A 17,290-nucleotide genomic window follows, 5' to 3' on the forward strand; every position below is an offset into this window, starting at 1 on the left:
AGGGGCTCTGGGCTCAGCGCCCCACACTCTTGATGCCCTAGGCGGCCTCTTACAGGGGCTCAGGGGCAGAGGTGCAGCTGCTCTGGAAGGCAGCAGGCTTTGGAGATGGGTGGGAATCCTCTGGGAGGAGGGCTGTGGGCTTCAGATGAAAGGGCCTGCTGTGTGGGGCTGGATGCTGGGCAGGCCAGGTCACCGTGTGCCTCTCGCGCGTTTGTTCTAGCTTCTCTCACCCGCTTCTCCTCCACTTGGGCCTATCAGGTTCCCTCTGATCCCCCGTCATGGCCAAGGTCTCCCTCTTCCCCCAGATTCCCTTATCTTATCTTTTCCTGGTAGGAATACTACAGCCTCCCTCAGTCCCAAGCCACCCTTCTCCCCCATGCACCCCACCCCACCCCAGCACACTCCCCTTCCCCAGCTAGGTCTCTACCAGTATCCTAATTGGTCAAGGCCATGGATGGGGGAGGCCCAGAACACGCTGGCCAGTGGACAGGCAGGCTAGAAAGTTCCTGCCTCAGCCCCTCCGCTGAGCTGCTTCGTCAGCAGTTTGTCCAGTTCTGACAGAGGTGCTGGGGGAGGGGAGGGGTGCCTGCCCACATAGCAGATGTGCAGGAGCCCTGGAGATGCAGACTTTTCAGTAGCTGGGATAGGCGGGTTAGCCCGAGGAGCCTTCAGGTTCTTTGGGGGTCTTAATCTTTTTGTTAATTTGAAAGACACCCGCTCACCCTTTTGTGAGACTGGGGGTGTCTAGCTCCCCTGACTCCTACTTACATCCTTCATCAGCTTCTCCAGGCTCAGCTACTCCTGCTCCCACTGCTGCCTCAGGGTCCCTGGGGCCACTGACTTTCCCTCACATCCCAGGCCCTGCTAGTGCAGCCAGTGGCTTTCTCCAATCACCCCCATCCCGCCCCATCCTTTCAGCTCTTTCCCACCTGTTTTCTTCTGGAGAAAAGCACAGTTTAAGATGGAAGCAGCATGAGGGGTTTGGGTAACTCCCTCCCTTATTGTAAAGAATGAGCAGAAAGAAGAGATGAGTAGAGCTTTGGAGCAGGAGGGCAGGGAACGTGGGGAGGGTGAGGTTTTGTTCTAGAAATAGGAGATCTGGGCTCAATTTGCTGTCACCAAGTTAACTGCTGGGACAAATGGGTGTGGTGGAAAGAGCTGGAGATTGGGGTTTGCTACCTTCTAACTGGCTGACCTGGGTCAAATCACTGACCTTCTCTTGAGCTTATTTCCTCATCTATAAAACAATGTAGTAATACTCACTTCATGAAAGAGTTGTTAAGAGTCAGCTGAAGTAATGCATGCTTACTTTTGCAAATGTGGAGAGTTATAGGGTAGAGATGTCAGTAAATGTTGTGGTTAACAAGCTATATAACTTTGAATGAGTTCTTTTCCCTCTCTGAGTCTGTCTCCTTGTCTGTGAAGTGAGAGGCTTGGATGAAATGCTTTCTAAGGTTCAGCAATGTGATGCAGGAAAATTTCCCATGTATAAGGATGTCTTGAGCAGCTGATTGGTGGCTCAGTGGTAAAGAATCTGCTTGCAATTCGGAAGACATGGGTTCAATCCCTGGGTTGGGAAGATCCCCTGGAGGAGGAAATGGCAATCCACCCAAGTATTCTTGCCTGGAAAATTCCATGGACAGAGGAACCTGGCCATGGGGTCGCAAAGAGTTGGACATGACTGAGCACACAAGAAGGATGTCTCGGAGTTTCCATGTAGAGGTGCTGTGGCTGACCCCAATCCCAGCTGTAAGGACACAGAACCATGTACCTTGATAGTGAGTTGATATACATAGCCAGCTGGCAGAGAGAGCTCAGTGAGACTGAAGCTTGTGGGATGGAGAAGGGGTGATGGATGTCCTGTCTGTGAGGGAAGAAGGGGTCAAGAAGGGTACGGGCTTCTTTGGAGAAGAGCTCAGGTGTGTTTTTCTATTATATGCACTGGTTTTCTAGGAAATCTCTGTAGAACTCGAAAGTACCTTGAAGTAGTTTTCTTGTGGTGGGATTTAAAAAATAATGAAGGCATTGCTGGAGATCACATTTCCTAGGCAGCAAAAACAAGCCCTGGGGAGGCGTGGCCTTTCTGAGGTGAAATCAGCAAGTAGAAAGGAGAGTTCTTAACGATCAGAGTCTCTCAGAGACAAGCCCTGCTCAGCTTTTCTGTCCTCCTTGACAACGGTGTGAAGAAGGGTTGGGTGCTGAGAGAACAGGTGACCGTTCGAGATGATGGAATGAGGTGATGGGGAGCTCGAGATTGAGACGGGGAGCCATGGGGCCGGGTCTGCTGACTCTGGGCTTGGCTCTCACGTGCAAGTCAGCCTGTTCCTGCCCCACACTGACTGTGAGCGGTACCATGAAAGCTGGCAGTGGCCAGGGGTGTGCTGAAACTGGCTCCTGCTGACCCATTGTTGCAAAGTTTTGGAAGTTTTTGAGCCAGTGGAGTCCTGTTCATAGTTTGAAATCAGCCAGGATGGGAGTAGTTACACCACAGAAACTGGAAAATACTACAGATCGGGACTGCCCTCCCCACAACTGGCTCCCTACAACTTACCAGCACACATAATTGTGTTGTGAGCACCTGATCCTTTTCCTTTAATTACTTGTTTTAATTTATTTTTTAAAAGAGATGCTTGCGCATATATTTATCTCTCTTCCTCTCGAGCTTCCCTCCCACGTCCTTCCCATTCAACCCTTCTGGGTCATCACAGAGCACAGAGCTAAGCTCCCTGTGCAGTACAGTAACTTCCCACTAGCGATCTATTCTACACATGGTAGTGTGTATATGTCAATATACTCCCTCAGTTCCTCCCACCCTGCATACGTGTGGCTGATTCATGTTATTGTACAGCAGAAATGACATTGTAAAGCAGTTACACTCCAATTTTAAAAAGAGGCTTATTTACATTTATTTTTATTTAGTTTTTGGCTCTGCAGCATGCGGCATCTTAGTTCCCTGGCCAGGGATCGAACCCGTGCCTCCTGTAATGAAAGCAAGGATTCTTAACCACTGAACTGCCAGGGAATCCCTCCTTTATTTTGAACTTAATTTTTCTTTATCAAAATAATAAAAAGTCCAGTAATTTTTTAAAAGTCCACAGTATAATGCAGTGATTCCTTGCCTTGTCCTGCCAACTCCCTCTTCTGTGCTCTTCCCTGTAGAAAATATCTGTTCTGGAATTTATGCATCTCCACATTCCTAAAAAATATGTAGATCCTGTATCTTTGGATTAATTTTAGATACCTTTTTACTTCCTTTTATTATAGGTGAGGGCTTCCCTGATAGCTCAGTTGGTAAAGAATGTGCCTGCAATGCAGAGACCCTGGTTCGATTCCTGGGTGGGGAAGATCCCCTGGAGAAGGGATAGGCTACCCATTCCAGTATTCTTGGACTTCCCTTGTGGCTCAGTTGGTAAAAAAAATCTGCCTACAATGCAAGAGACCTGGGTTCGATCCCCGAGTTGGGAAGATCCCCTGGAGAAGGGAAAGGCTACCCACTCCTGTATTCTGGCCTGGAGAATTCCATGGACTGTATAGTCCGTGGATCCCAAAGAGTTGGACACGACTAAGCGACTTTCACTTTCATTATAGGTGAGGATTTAGCTCCTTTATATTGCCATCCCTTTTTTCTTCCCAATATAACTATATTTCATTTTCTGTTAAATCTGTATTTATTATTTGCAACATTATGCCCATGCAAATATCACTCACATCTAAACACTGAAGTATACTGTAATTAGGTTTTCTATCTTACTTTTCAATTTTTCTGAGGTAAAGAGCTCACACCTTTCCTGTTTGTTTTCCTTTGAACTCATTGCTAAGTCTTATATAACTTTCAGTAGCTGCTCACGACAATTTTCTGTAAGGATAAGGTTTTGATTCAAGGCGGCCTGTTACAGATTTTTTCCCGGGGGCGCCCTTCTTTCTTTCTGGTCAGGCTTGTGTGGCTATCATCCTGAGACTCCTGTTTGCTGTCATTCTTGGCATCCTTTTGCCCTTTTCTTTGTTAAACGCCTTGTTTCCTGAACGCTGTGTCTTTGTCTTGGGTTGGTGGAGCACGTCTGTCAGTAGCGTCATTAAGTTAGAAAGATGGTGCTGTGCTAAAGATCATGCTGATAACTGAGATCAGCCTTCCTGTTTCTGGAATTCCACTCTTCAACCTGAACTAGATGCCCTCTATGCCTCCCAGAGCAATGCTTGATACATAGTAGATGCTCAGTAATGATTTCTTGAATGGATGAATACATTCTAAAATTTCTCTCCACAATCATTCTGGAGATTGTCTTTGCTTTTTTTCTGAGTTGGGTCTCTTTTCTTGGTTTTTCTTTTCTTGATTTGCTGGAAAATGCTCTGCAGTAGCTTCCTGAGAAAGGCTTTAGAGAAGGTAGATTCTTGGGGTTGCATATCTGAGTATCTCCATTGCATATCTGAAGGTCACTTGATTGACAGTTTGGCTGGTATCGAATTATACATGGAAGATTATTTCCCTTCAGAAGTGAGAAGGCATTAATCTATTGACTTCTTGCTTTGGGGACATCTGAAGCTATTCTTGGTCCCTGGTCCTTTGATGTGAAGTGTTCTTTTCTCTCTGGAAGTTTGTAGTTTCCCCCACTCTTCTGAGATGCCCCAGAGAGACCCTTTTGTATGGGCATCTGTCTTCATCCATTGTTGGTTACTATGGCTGAATCTCTGAATGAGAAGAATGAGTTTCTCTGCACTCACTGCTCACCGTAGACCTCACTGTCGGCCTTCCTCTCTTCCTGCATGATTTTGTATGGTACCCACACTCTCAAGTACACTGATCAGCTTCTGCAGAACAAACTTCAGGGGGTAGGGTGGTAGTTGCTCAGCCTTTGTGTAGTGGAGTAGGTAGGCTCCCAGATCTAACTGCTCTTCAAACAACTTCATCTTAGTCCACCTTTAATTTAATTTTTTTTTTAATTTACTAGCTGCACTGGTTCTTAGTTGCAGCTTGTGGGATTAGTCTTTAGTCGTGGGACGTAAACTCTTATTTGAAGCGTGTGGGATCTAGTTCCCTGACCAGGGATTGAACCTGGCCCCCCTGCATTGGGAGCATGGAGTCTTAGCCACTAGACCACCAGGGAAGTCCCCTGAGTCCACTTTTTAAAAAACGTTCTCCTTCACTCCTAATTCTGGAGTTTTTTGGATTCTCCTTCAGTCCTAATTCTGGAGTTTTTTGGTGCTGCCATTTTTTTTTTTTTTTTTAACTTTTTGAGTGTTCTACAGTGTAATTTGGTGTGCTTCTGGAAAGCAGACAATGAATGGTAACTGACTTATGAGAAAGAAGAATCCTAAGTCAGGACTGATAAAGTATACAGCAGTAGTAAGCTGTCTGGTGGTATTATTTTTATTTAACTTCCACATTGACCGATGACTCACAGGACACTGGGCAATATATTTAACAAATAACAAATACACAACATTTTTCTGTGTGTACTTCGTTCCTGCCTCTTCTCTACTTCTTCTCTTGGAGAAAAAGGTCTGGGTAGGCTTAAAGCAGGAAAATTGCTCCAGATATTTTCTGGATGTAAAGGTCTGGGTAGGCTTAAAGCAGGAAAATTGCTCCTGATTTTTCTGGATGTAAAGGTCTGGGTAGGCTTAAAGCAGGAAATTTTCTCCAGAAATTTTCTCGATGTAAACGCCTTTTTTCTTATCTGTTTTTTCTCTAACGCGCCATTGGCTTCTTTAGTGGCTCCGTGGTAAAGAATCCGCCTGCCAGTGCAAGAGATACAAGAGACTCGGGTTCTCTCCCTGGGTCAGGGAGGTCCCCTGGAGCAGGAAATCACAAACCATTCTAGTACTCTTGCCTGGAAAATTCCACGGACAGAGGAGCCTGATGGGCTACAGTCCATGGGGTCGCAAAGAGTTGGACACGATTAAGTGACTGAGAACACACGCGCATATAGACAGCATCGTGGTTAAGACCTCAGACTTTGGAGTCAGAGTGCCTGAGTATCCCAGCCTCTGTCTGTGTGACCTCAGACATGTGTCCTTTCTTGCTCACCTGAAATGGGGAGGATAGTAATTTCCATATAGGTCTGAGAGAGGAATCAACGAGTTGATGTATGTAAAGAGCCTGGCACCTAGCAAGTACTCAGTAAATATCAGTTCAGATTTATTATTTTGAAAGTCATCTCATTTCCAATCTATATTTAAATTGTATTTCTTTCCTTATTGGCTGCGCTGTGCGCAGGCTGTTCTCTGGTTGCGGTGGGTGGGGCTAGTCTCTGTTTGTAGTGCGTGGGCTCCTCGTTGCAGTCACTTCTCGTCTCTTGTTCGCACGGGCTCTGGTGGGCCAGCTTCAGTAGCTGTGGTTCCTGGTCTCTAGGCCACCAGCTCAGTAGGTGTGGCACATGGGCTTAGTTGATCCATGGCATGTGGGATCTTCCCATGACCTGGGCCAGGTGGAAGAGGTAAGCTCAGACCTGAGCAACCTCGCTTACCCACCGCCTGGCAAGGGTGAGTCTGACCAGGTGGAATAACTCTTACAAGTCTGAATACCGTGAACCCCATGTGGTCTTTGGGATGGCTGTTGGAGATCCAAAATGGAGCATTTGTTCCTTATGGATCTGTCAGGGGAAGGCAGGAAGAGGGATGACTGTCGTTGACACAGGGGTGAGGAGGCGCTTGAGGATGAATGCAGTCATCAGGGTTGGCCGATTAAGAGGGGATTCCCATGGTTCCTTGGAGCCTGTGGGGTCATGCTGGGGGAACTCAGTCAGAGAGTGGAAGAACCCAACCTCTTCCATCCCAATGCTCTCTAAAGACAGAGTGTGTGAGCCCTGGAAACATGAGGGCCTGGTGCCCAGACAGCCAGAGGCCACCCTTCCGGCTCAACCATTGTATATATCTGTGGGGATCCCTTGGATACCAGACCAGGGACTTATCTTCTCCTCTGTCCCCTCTGGGCAACAGAGTTACCATGGTTACAGTTACAGGTTGTGCCAGAGAGCTTCTGCAGGGGGATTAAGCAGAATCTCACAGGATTACCCCGTAGTCACTGTGTAGTCAACCCGAGGAGGTGGAAAGAGCTCTGGTTTCAGACCCAGACAGATGGCAGCTGTGGTCTTCACCCAGTGACCGCTGACTGTGTGTCCCTGGGTCAGCGATATGGCCTTTCTGAGCCTGAAAAATGGGAATAGATTGTACCAGGCTCAAGCTAAGCACTTCCTTTGTATTAACGCACTGAAACTTCATGATAGCCTAATGAGGGGGAAACCATTATCCCCATTTTACAGATGAGGAAACCTAGGCAAAGGGAGAGTTAATAACTTGGAGGGTACTCAGTAATGTGCCATCTCCCTCCCCTCAGCTATTTCACAATTCTAGAATGCCAGGGTAGGACTGGCTCTTGGGAGTGTCTCATTTAATCCAGCTTTTTACAGGTGAGGAGACTGAGCCCCTGAGAAGGTGATAGTTTTCACAGTACCCCTAACATATTGAGGTCCGGTTGGAACTAGAACTAGAACCCTTGACTCCAAGCCCAGGTACTCCCCTCCCGCATTTGTCAAAGCTCCCTGGAAAAAGATGAGTGTGTGAGGAGGCAGTACCAGGGAGAGAGGGCTGGGTCCCGGGCAGGAGTTGGGGTGGGGGGAATGGGTCATTTGGCTTATTAGTGAGCAGGGGGAGTGCACGTGCTTAGTGAGGGGAGTGAGCACCAGTGACGGGCCCCTAACAGCTGGCTTCCTTCGTGTTCTCCCCACTGGCTGCAGGAGTATCTGAAGGGCCTGTGCAACCCGGAGCTATGGAAGGAGGTCCGCTACCCAGCAGCTCTGCACTGCGCCTTCCTCGGGGCCCAGGGCCTCTTCCTGGACTGCCTGTGCTGGAGCACCCTGGCCTACCTGGTGCCCGGCCCCCCGGGCTCCCTAATGGTGGGCGGGCTGACCGAGTCTTTCGTCATGACCCAGAACTGGCTGGAGGAGCTGGTGGGGCGACTGCGCTGGGGCCCGGCCCCTTTGCTCACTCCCCGCGGCATCTGGGAAGCCGAGGTGACCCGGGCCTTTGGGGCCCTGGTCTGGATCCGTGGTGACCAGTATGCCGGGGACCTGCTGCAGCTGCCCCCGGCGGTCCAGGAGCTGCTGCTGAGCCTGGTGCGGGATGCCGCTGGCAAGGAGGACATCATCCAGTGGCTCAGCCGCATCGGCACCTCCGACTCCCGCTCAGACTCTGAGCTCCTGATCTGTCCAACCCACCAGCAAAAGGAAGGTCCAACCATGGTGGCCGTGGGAGACGGTCCTGGCCCCTTTGTGGAGATGGGGAGCCCAGAAAATTCAAAGAGATTAACCAGCCTGGGAGCCACAGGGGCCCTAATCTCGGGTACCCCAGGCCTGAGCACCCAGCAGGAGACAGCAAACCAGCTGGTCCGGTAAGTTCTGGAGAATCAGTTTGTCTTCTCTCCTGTTTCTGCGCCCCAACCCCAGGGAAAGAGTTTGGAACCTAACTCACCTTCCCACCTTTCCAACAAACTCGGGTTTTCTCCAGGGTCACTTCCAACAACCAAGGTGGTGTGGACTGTGCTCGCGAGGAAGGGTCAGTGCAAGCCAGCAGCAGCCAGGACTCCGTGGATCACACCCAAGCCTCGTCCCAGCAGAGGCAAGTCCGGAGAGGGGAAGACAAGCTCCCCCTCCAGCCTCCAGTGTCAGCCCTGAGTGTGTGCTCACCCTGGAAGGCCTGGACCCCAGGGCCAACCTTTGCACCCATGTGGCCAGGGGCTATTGCTGCTACCTTCTGGAGGATCAATGAACTGCACTCTCTTCACCTGGCCTGGCTCCTGTCCCAGGCGTGCTTCAGTTTCCCTTTCTGGCAGAGGCCACTGGGCCCCATTCAGTTCAAGCTGCCAGGGCAGAATCCTTTGCCCTTAAATCTGGGATGGAAACAGAAGGAGCTGGTTCCCCTGCCCAGTGTGGAAAGCCCAGACTGTACACCAGACGGCGGGCCGGGAGGAGAGGCAGCCCTACAGAACTGCCCAAGGCCAGAGACCCCCAAAAAAGTCATGAGTTTACTGGTGGTCTCAGGAGGCTCAGGGGTAAAGGATAAGTCTATCCCAGGACTTCCACAGATAGGGCCACCTTTGACCTCTACACCCCAGCTCCAAGCCAGAAGTGAGCTGGGGGATCAAGGAAGTGTGCAGTGGGATTGTAAGAGGCCAGAAGAGGGGCCCGTTCCAGCACCACCCACTGGGCAAGGGGTGCCTGCTGCTCAAGGGGGGCTGACAGCTCCATCGGGACCTGACTCTAAGACAGTGCCTGAAACTCTCAAAGTGCCCATGGCTGGTGCAGTGCCCACAGCTCAAACCCCACCCACAAATCCAGTGCTGCCTGCAGCCCCCAAAGTGCCTGAAACCCAGATGATGGCGGCAGCCCACGAAGAACGTGCAGCCTCCGAAGTGCCTTCAGTTCCAACAAAGCCAGAAGCTCAAGTGGTGCCCACAGCGCAAAAGGCCGCTGTGGGTGAACCAGCGCCTGCAGCTCCCCATACTCCCACAGGTCAGAAAAGGCAGGCAGCCAAAACATCACCTGCAGGTCCCCAGACATCCAGAGCCCAGACTGGGCCTGCCCCTAAAACCGGACCTACAGCTCCCAAAGCCCCTGCCGCCCCCCAAACTTCCAGAACTCCGAAAACGCCGGCGGCTCAGAAGGCGCCCGCAGGTCCGGGGTCCACCCTGGATGCAAGCAAACTCCTGAGTGAGAGCCAGCCTCCGTCAAGGGGCAGTGCTTCCTTCCTGAAGGGCCAGGGGCAGCCTGGAAGTCAGGGGCCACAGTGCAGTGGCACCTTGGCTCCCAGTAGCAAGCGCCAGCCTCAGGTGGAAGGGCTCCTGGGGGCTGGGGAGGGGACCCCAAGGCAGCCAACTCGCCACCCACAGGCAAGCAACACAGTGACCAGCTTCCAGAGGTACCACGAGGCCCTGAATACACCCTTCGAGCTGGACCTGTCAGAAGAACCCGGGAACCCGGAGCTGCGGCGGGTGGTCATTGATGGCAGCAGCGTGGCCATGGTGTGAGTAGCCTTGGGCCTGGGGTGGACTGGGACTGCTGGGGAGTTCAAGCAGGCCATCCCCGGGGGCACCCTGGGGTGCCATTGGGTTCGAGTGGGGGAAAGGGGAGGGACAGGCACGTGTTGAGCAGCTACTGTGTGCTGGGCAGTGCTTGCGGAATCGACACAGCAGCCTTCCAAGGTGGATTTCTGTTCTCCCTTGATAGAGACAGAAACAGGCTCAGAGAAGTGATGCGTCTTGCCCAAGCTCCCAGAGCCAGTAAGGGGCCACGCTGGCCTTTGGGTTCAGATCTGCCCAGGCCCAGAATCTTTCCCTTTCAGCCTGCCTCACATAGCAGGGGGCCTGTAAACCCCAGTTTTCAAATGTTCAGCCCAACCCTTAAGGCCCAGCACTGATCTCAGTGAGGATTTTCCTCACTGTGCCAACCTGTAGAGATCAGGTCCCTGCACAGCACTTCCTGCTGTATATGCATATGTCAGCATGAATACGTGCAAGGTGTCTTCATTTGCCCGCGTCGTAGAATCTATGCTGAGAACATTGCCAGCACATGGTCGTGGTCAGCAAATGTTTGCTTCCAGCCCTAAACTGAGCTCTTTGGTTATAGAGGTTGCCCTCTTCCTTTTGCCCTGGAGGCCCCTACACACACACGCACACGAGCAGGTGAGTGGACCCAGTAGGTGCTCACTATTTGAAGAAGGAGGGAAGGGAGAGGGCACGGTTGGTGCTGATGCTGATACCCTGGCATTTCTGATGCCCTGTGCTGTCCTGGGCTGGTTCTGAGGAGAGTGCAGAGGCAGGGCCATTCCTAGGGCAGAAAATTGCTCCCTCATTGGTACCCCTAACCCCAACCCCACCTCCAGGCACGGTCTCCAGCACTTCTTCTCCTGCCGGGGCATTGCCATGGCGGTGCAGTATTTCTGGAACCGGGGACACCGAGAGGTCACCGTGTTTGTACCCACCTGGCAGCTGAAGAAGAACCGGAGGGTGAGAGGTGAGCTGTGCCCTGCCCCCCAGCCCCTCCGGTGTCACCACGCCTTCTTTTTCCTTGCCTTCGTGTTCCCATCATAGCCTTTCCTCTTGGCGCTTCCTCTGACCCTCACTGTCTTCTGCCTTTCATTTCCAGAGAGCCACTTTCTGACAAAGCTACATTCCCTCAAGATGCTTTCAATCACCCCCTCCCAGCTCGAGAATGGCAAGAAGATCACCACCTACGACTACAGGTGTGTGGCTTTGCAGGCCTTCTCTTGTGGGGCCCCGGGCTTGGGCTTCACTGATGTGTGAGGCAGAGTCTTGCTTCATCTGCTCTGGGGAGATGGAGGCGAACATGTCAGAGGGTCTTGTCAGAGAGGGAAGTGTGGTGCACTGGCCCTCTGTAGGCAGAGGGAGGAACACAGAGAGGAAAGGGCTCCAAGATGGTTCTATTCAAGCCCAGGGACTGTTCCTGAATTTGGGACTTTGCAGTCCCATTTCTCTGAGTTAATAGGCTTTCCTCTCCCATCAGCTTTGGGCTGAAACCCTCTACTGTCTTTGGATGGGACTAGCCCAGGTGACTCCTGGTGCTTCAAGCAAGCCGCTTCCCCCAGCAGCTGATTTGGGTGCCAGTTTGGGTTGAAGCTGAGGTTTTCTCAAGGAATTGCTATAGTCTTTTCCTCCTACCGCCTTGGCTCTGGGAGGAGGTGTGTGTGTGGCTGGAGCCCTGGCTCTGAAAATGGAGTCAGACTGCCCCTGCCTCCTAGCTAAAGGCCGAATGACTCCCTATTTGTCAATCTTGCAGCACGTGACTGCAGGTCCAATGTGCACAGGGGGATCCTGTGATGCTGCTTCTGTTGGGGGCAGAGAAGGCCCTCCCAGCTCACTGGCCCTGGGCTGGAGTCGATGCCCAGCAGGCACAGGTCTTGGCTTCACTTAGACTCCTCCCATGCCAGGCAGAAAGAAGTTCGGTTCCTCCCTAAGACATGGTATCCACTCAGCCTTCAGGTTTGGGTGGGGCAGCTCAAGCATCCTTCCTTCAATAGCATAGACCCTAAGCATGCAGCTTAGATCCTGCATAAGGTCTTTAAAGTGAAAGTGAAAGTGAAGTCGCTTAGTTGTGCCTGACTCTTTACGATCCCATGGACAGTAGCATGCACCAAGCTCCTCCGTCCATGGGATATTCCAGGCAAGAGTACTGGAGTGGGTTGCCATTTCCTTCTCCAGGGAATCTTCCCGACCCAGAGATCAAACCCAGGTCTCCCGCATTGTAGACAGACGCTTTACCGTCTGAGCCACAAGGGAAGACTCTCAAGTGTTAGCTTAGCTGCTCAGTTGTGTCTGACTCTGTGTGATCCCATGGTCTGTCCATGGGGTTCTCCAGGCAAGAATTCTGGAGTGGGTAGCTATTCCCTTCTCCAGGGGAATCTTCCCAACCCAGGGATGGAACCCAGGTCTCCTGCATTGCATACAGATTCTAATGCCTTTTAATTCAGGCCTGGGTTTGAGGGAAGAAAGCTTTTCTGTGGGGCTTCCCAGGTGGCGCTATTGGTAAAGAACCTGCCTGCCAACACAAGAGACTTAAGAGACACGGGTTTGGTCCTTGGGTCAGGAAGATCCCCTGGAGAAGAGCATGGCAATCCACTCCCAGTATTCTTGCCTGGGAGATCCCATTGACAGAGGAGCCTGGCTGGCCCCAGTCCATAGGGTTGCACAGTAGCGGACAAGACAAGCGACTTAGCACACACGGCTTTTCAGCAGAAGGGCCCTCTGCTGGGCACTTGTGGGATTGCATGGTCGAGGCTGCTAGAATTGCTTGCTGCCGCAAATGCTGAGAAGTAGGTAGCCTTTGCTTTCTTTCCTGGTCACAGCCCTCTTTCAAGGAGAAGTGATCCTTGGAAAAATGGATATGTTTACTCAGGTAGGTGTTTTTACATGTGTATAGATGCATACATATATATGTAAATGTGGCTTGGCATGTACATGAATGTTGTCAATTGGTGAAGAATAATCATGGAGTATTGGATATTAATATCTGCTGTGTAGCAGGCACTGAGCTAGACACTTAAGCGTATTGTCTCATTCAGTTTAATTTTCACGGCGATCAAGGGTAGGTATCTTATGTTTGATCGACAGGTACGGAAACCGAAGCAATAAAGAGGTATGTGTGGATGTGGATAAGGCGTGGGTTTCTGTGTGGGTGTCTAAGCATGTGTATGTGAGTGCCTATGTGTAAAATAGGGGTCTTTGTTTGCATAGACAGCTGGGGGATGTGCATCTCAGACTGCCTTTCCGGGGGCTCATGGTTCTCCAGCTAGCTGCATAGACAAGGATGGGCTCTCAAGCCCTGGCTCCCTGACTATCAAGGGCAGTGTTTTTGTCCTACACTTCTCAACAGGAAGCTACAAGTTCAGTTTCTCAGAGGACTGGGGAGGTGAGAGGCTGGGTACTGGGTCTATAGTGACCCCCCTCTCCCTGCAGGTTCATGGTCAAGCTGGCGGAAGAGACAGATGGCATCATCGTTACCAATGAGCAGCTCCACGTCCTGATGAATAATTCCAAGAAACTGATGGTCAAAGATCGGTGAGGCGGCTTCCATGGGATTGGGCTGTTCCTTCCCCGTGGGTGCCAGATAGCCCCTGGCAGGGGATGGTTGGAGGCAGGGAGAGGGGCCTTGGACCAGTGCTCACCAGCACCTGCTGGGAGGATATATTGGTCTCAGCTCCAGCTGCCAACAGGGTGTGAGTGGTCAAGAGCTCCATAGTGACCTTTCTTCCTCTGTCCTGGGCCCAGCCTGCTGCCCTTCACCTTTGCGGGGAATCTCTTCATGGTGCCCGATGACCCCCTGGGCCGTGATGGCCCCACCCTGGATGAGTTTCTGAAGAAGCCAAACAGGTAATGGGTTGGACCTCCCCAACCCCCTGCCACCTCCCAGCTCCTCCTGGGACTGACCGGAAGCTTCCCCTTGGTGCTAGCCAACATTTGTTTAGTGCTTAATAGTGAGCAGAGTGACTTGACTTTTTTAGGTCTTTGTACTTCCACCCACATCTGCATCCATAAACTAATTACAGTATGGTTTTACAGTTTACAGTCTTGCACGCACGCTTGAGTACTGTACGTATCCTTCCACAGCCGGCATCTGTCCCCACGTTTGATTGTTTTTCCCAGGTGCGCGCCATGTTAGTTCCTGTGGCTGGCTTTAACGTCCATTCCCTATTCCATTGCATGAATGCCCGACAGGTTTACGGGGTCTCTGATGGGAGGCCATTTGACAGTTTCCGTGTTATGCTGTGGGCACCCGTGCTGCAGTGAACCACCTCATTCTTGTTTCACTGCATGCAGGGGGAGCTATGTCTGGAGTATATACCAAGAGGAATTTTTTCCACGTGTCTTTCCCCCTTTGACCCTCACAGCTTGACTTAGATACGTGTGACCACTATCCTTATTTTACAGATGAGGAACCTGAGACTCAAGTACTTTCCCCAGGTCACTGTGCTGGTGCCGGCACAACTGATTTGCAGTAACTCAGTTCCTCTGGCTCCCACCCACTCTGAGCCTCCCAGTTCCCTGGGCCCAGCAGGGGACTGTGGTTGGCACCTTCTGGGCAGGGCACTGCTTCCTGGGTCAGGTCCCCCAGTCCCATTTCCCCATTTTGAAGAAAAATGCTGTGGCCGAGGCCTGTGTGCTGTGCCTCCTAAGCCCCTTGTCAGGCCTCCTTCCCTCTCTTGAGCTCCCCTGGCTTGCTTACCCTAGAGTCTGGTTGGAAGGGCCAATCATCTAATTCTTATCAAACCGTTGGCTTAAAACTGCTTGGAAATGTCACTTGATCAATGAGGTTTTGATTAAATAAGCCTTCAAAGCCCAGATGAATATCTGACGTTGTGGTTTAGTGATTCTGGGGCTGGAGGGAGTATCTGGGCAGGTCGTGCTGTGTGGGAGGCTGACCTGGCCTCAGGGGCACTCAGCCATTGGGTTTCGCCTCAGGTGGCCTCTTGGGCAGGCTGTCCCCCACCTCCTCCATCAGACCCTTCTGCTCTGCTATTTTGGTGTAGGTTGGACACCGACATTGGCAACTTCCTGAAGGTGTGGAAGACTCTTCCTCCCAGCTCGGCCAGCATCTCTGAGCTGAGGGACGACACGGACCCTGGCCCCCCGGAGAGTCTGCAGAATGTGGAAGAAGTCAGGGAGGAGCAGGAGGAGGAAGAGAGACAGGACGAGGAGCAGAGAGAGGAGCAGGAGATGCAGAAGCCGGCTGAGGAGGAGGAGGAGGACCTGGACTCTTCGCTGATGTCCGTGTTCAAGGCTGAGTGCCCTTCCCTCTCAGAGGAAATCCTCCGGTGCCTCAGCCTCCATGACCCCCAGGATGAGGCCCTGGACATCGATCTCCAGCCGGCGGTGGCCTCTCCCTCGCTGGGCATCCCCTGGGATGGAAAGGCTCCCTGCCAGCAGGTCCTTGCGCAGCTGGCCCAGCTGACCATCCCCAGCAACTTCACCGCCCTCTCCTTCTTTATGGGGTTCACGGACTCCCACCGGGACGTCATCCCCGACTATGAAGCCCTTGTGGCGCCCTTGCACAGCCTGCTCAAGCAGAAGCCGGACTGGCGGTGGGAGCTGGACCATGAGAAGGCCTTCCTGGCCCTGAAGCGAGCCCTGGTGTCCGCCCTCTGCCTGTCGGTCCCCAACCCCCAGCTGCCCTTCCACCTGGAGGTGACGGTGAGCCAAGTGGCCCTGACGGCCGTTGTGTACCAGGAGCACTCGGGGAGGAAGCACCCTGTAGCCTATACCTCAAAACCCCTCCTCCCCGACGAGGACAGCGAGGGCCCGCAGTCAGGGGGAGACAGCCCCTACGCCGTGGCCTGGGCCCTCAAGCATTTCTCCCGCTACATTGGGGACACCCCCGTGGTCCTGGACCTTTTCTACGCCTCCCGGACCTCTGTGGACCCTGAGGCGTGGGACGGCCGCAGGGTTGCCAAAGCGTGGTTGATCAGATGGGCCCTCCTGGTACAGGACAAGGGCAAGAGAGCGCTGGAACTGACCCTTCTGCAGGGCCTGCTGGGGAAGAACCGGCTGCTGACTCCCACGGCTTCCATGCCTCGATTTTTCCAGGTTCTGCCTCCTTTTTCCGACCTGTCCACTTTTGTCTGCATCCACATGTCGGGATACTGCTTTTACCGGGAGGATGAGTGGTGTGCGGGCTTCGGTCTCTATGTGCTGTCTCCCACCAGCCCCCCTGTCTCCCTCTCCTTCTCTTGCTCCCCTTACACCCCGACCTATGCCCACCTGGCGGCCGTGGCCTGTGGCCTGGAGCGTTTTGGCCAGTCCCACATGCCCGTGGTTTTCCTCACGCACTGCAACTGGATCTTCAGCCTCCTCTGGGAGCTCCTGCCCCTTTGGAGGGCTCGGGGCTTCCTCTCCTCCGACGGGACCCCACTACCTCACCCAAGCCTGCTCTCCTACATCATAGACCTCACCTCTGGCCTCTCATCCCTCCCGTTCATCTATCGAACCTCCTACCGGGGCTCCCTGTTTGCTGTGACGGTGGACACCCTAGCCAAGGAGGGTGCCCAGGGGGGCGATCAGTGTTGGAATTTGCCAAACGACGTGCCGGCCCCCGTAGTGACTCCCCGTACTGTGTGCAAGAGGCCTGACTTGCTGGCATTGCAGCGGAGCGACAGCACCCTGGCTGATACCATGGCTAAGCTGCAGGCCGGGCAGAAGGTATCCAACTCCTCACCCTTCAGTTCCGCCTTTAGCTCCCTCAGCCTCGACAAGGAGAGCGGCCTGCTTATGTTCAAGGGAGACAAGAGGCCCAGGGTCTGGGTGGTCCCACGGCAGCTCCGGAGGGACCTGATTTTCGCTGTGCACGATGGCCCCATGGGGGCCCACCAGAGGCCCGAGGAGACCTATAGGAAGCTGCGGTTGCTGGGGTGGTGGCCAGGGATGCAGGAGCATGTGAGACATTACTGCAGGAGCTGCTTGTTCTGCATCCCCCGGAATCTCCTAGGCAGTGAGGTGAAGGTCATTGAGTCTCTGTGGCCCCTCAGGTCCACCGCCCCCTGGTCCAACCTGCAGATTGAGGTGGTGGGCCCGGTCACTGTCAGCGAGGAGGGCCACAAGCACGTGCTGATCGTGGCCGACCCCAACACCAGGTGGGTGGAGGCGTTCCCGCTGAAGCCTTACACGCACACGGCTGTGGCCCAGCTGCTGCTTCAGCATGTGTTCGCCAGGTGGGGCATTCCCGTGAGGCTGGAGGCTGCCCAGGGCCCCCAGTTTGCCCGCCATGTCCTGGTGAGCTGTGGGCTGGCCCTC

The 17,290-nt window shown here is 53.0% G+C and overlaps 1 protein-coding gene across 1 annotated transcript in view; it reads left to right on the plus strand.

Moving 5' to 3' along the window:
- NYNRIN (NYN domain and retroviral integrase containing) overlaps window positions 1–17,290 on the plus strand; it is a 20,699-nt gene that overhangs the window by 938 nt on the left and 2,471 nt on the right. Inside the window, exons 2-8 of the mRNA XM_010831419.1 lie at window positions 7,731–8,383; window positions 8,500–10,014; window positions 10,873–11,003; window positions 11,136–11,232; window positions 13,463–13,564; window positions 13,775–13,876; window positions 15,034–17,284. Of these exons, the coding sequence (XP_010829721.1) occupies window positions 7,731–8,383; window positions 8,500–10,014; window positions 10,873–11,003; window positions 11,136–11,232; window positions 13,463–13,564; window positions 13,775–13,876; window positions 15,034–17,284 (4,851 nt within the window). The remainder of the gene's footprint in view (window positions 1–7,730; window positions 8,384–8,499; window positions 10,015–10,872; window positions 11,004–11,135; window positions 11,233–13,462; window positions 13,565–13,774; window positions 13,877–15,033; window positions 17,285–17,290) is intronic.

This window comes from Bison bison, unplaced genomic scaffold (genome assembly GCF_000754665.1).
Source record: "Bison bison bison isolate TAMUID 2011002044 unplaced genomic scaffold, Bison_UMD1.0 scf7180017864526, whole genome shotgun sequence".
NCBI classification, from domain to species: domain Eukaryota; kingdom Metazoa; phylum Chordata; class Mammalia; order Artiodactyla; family Bovidae; genus Bison; species Bison bison.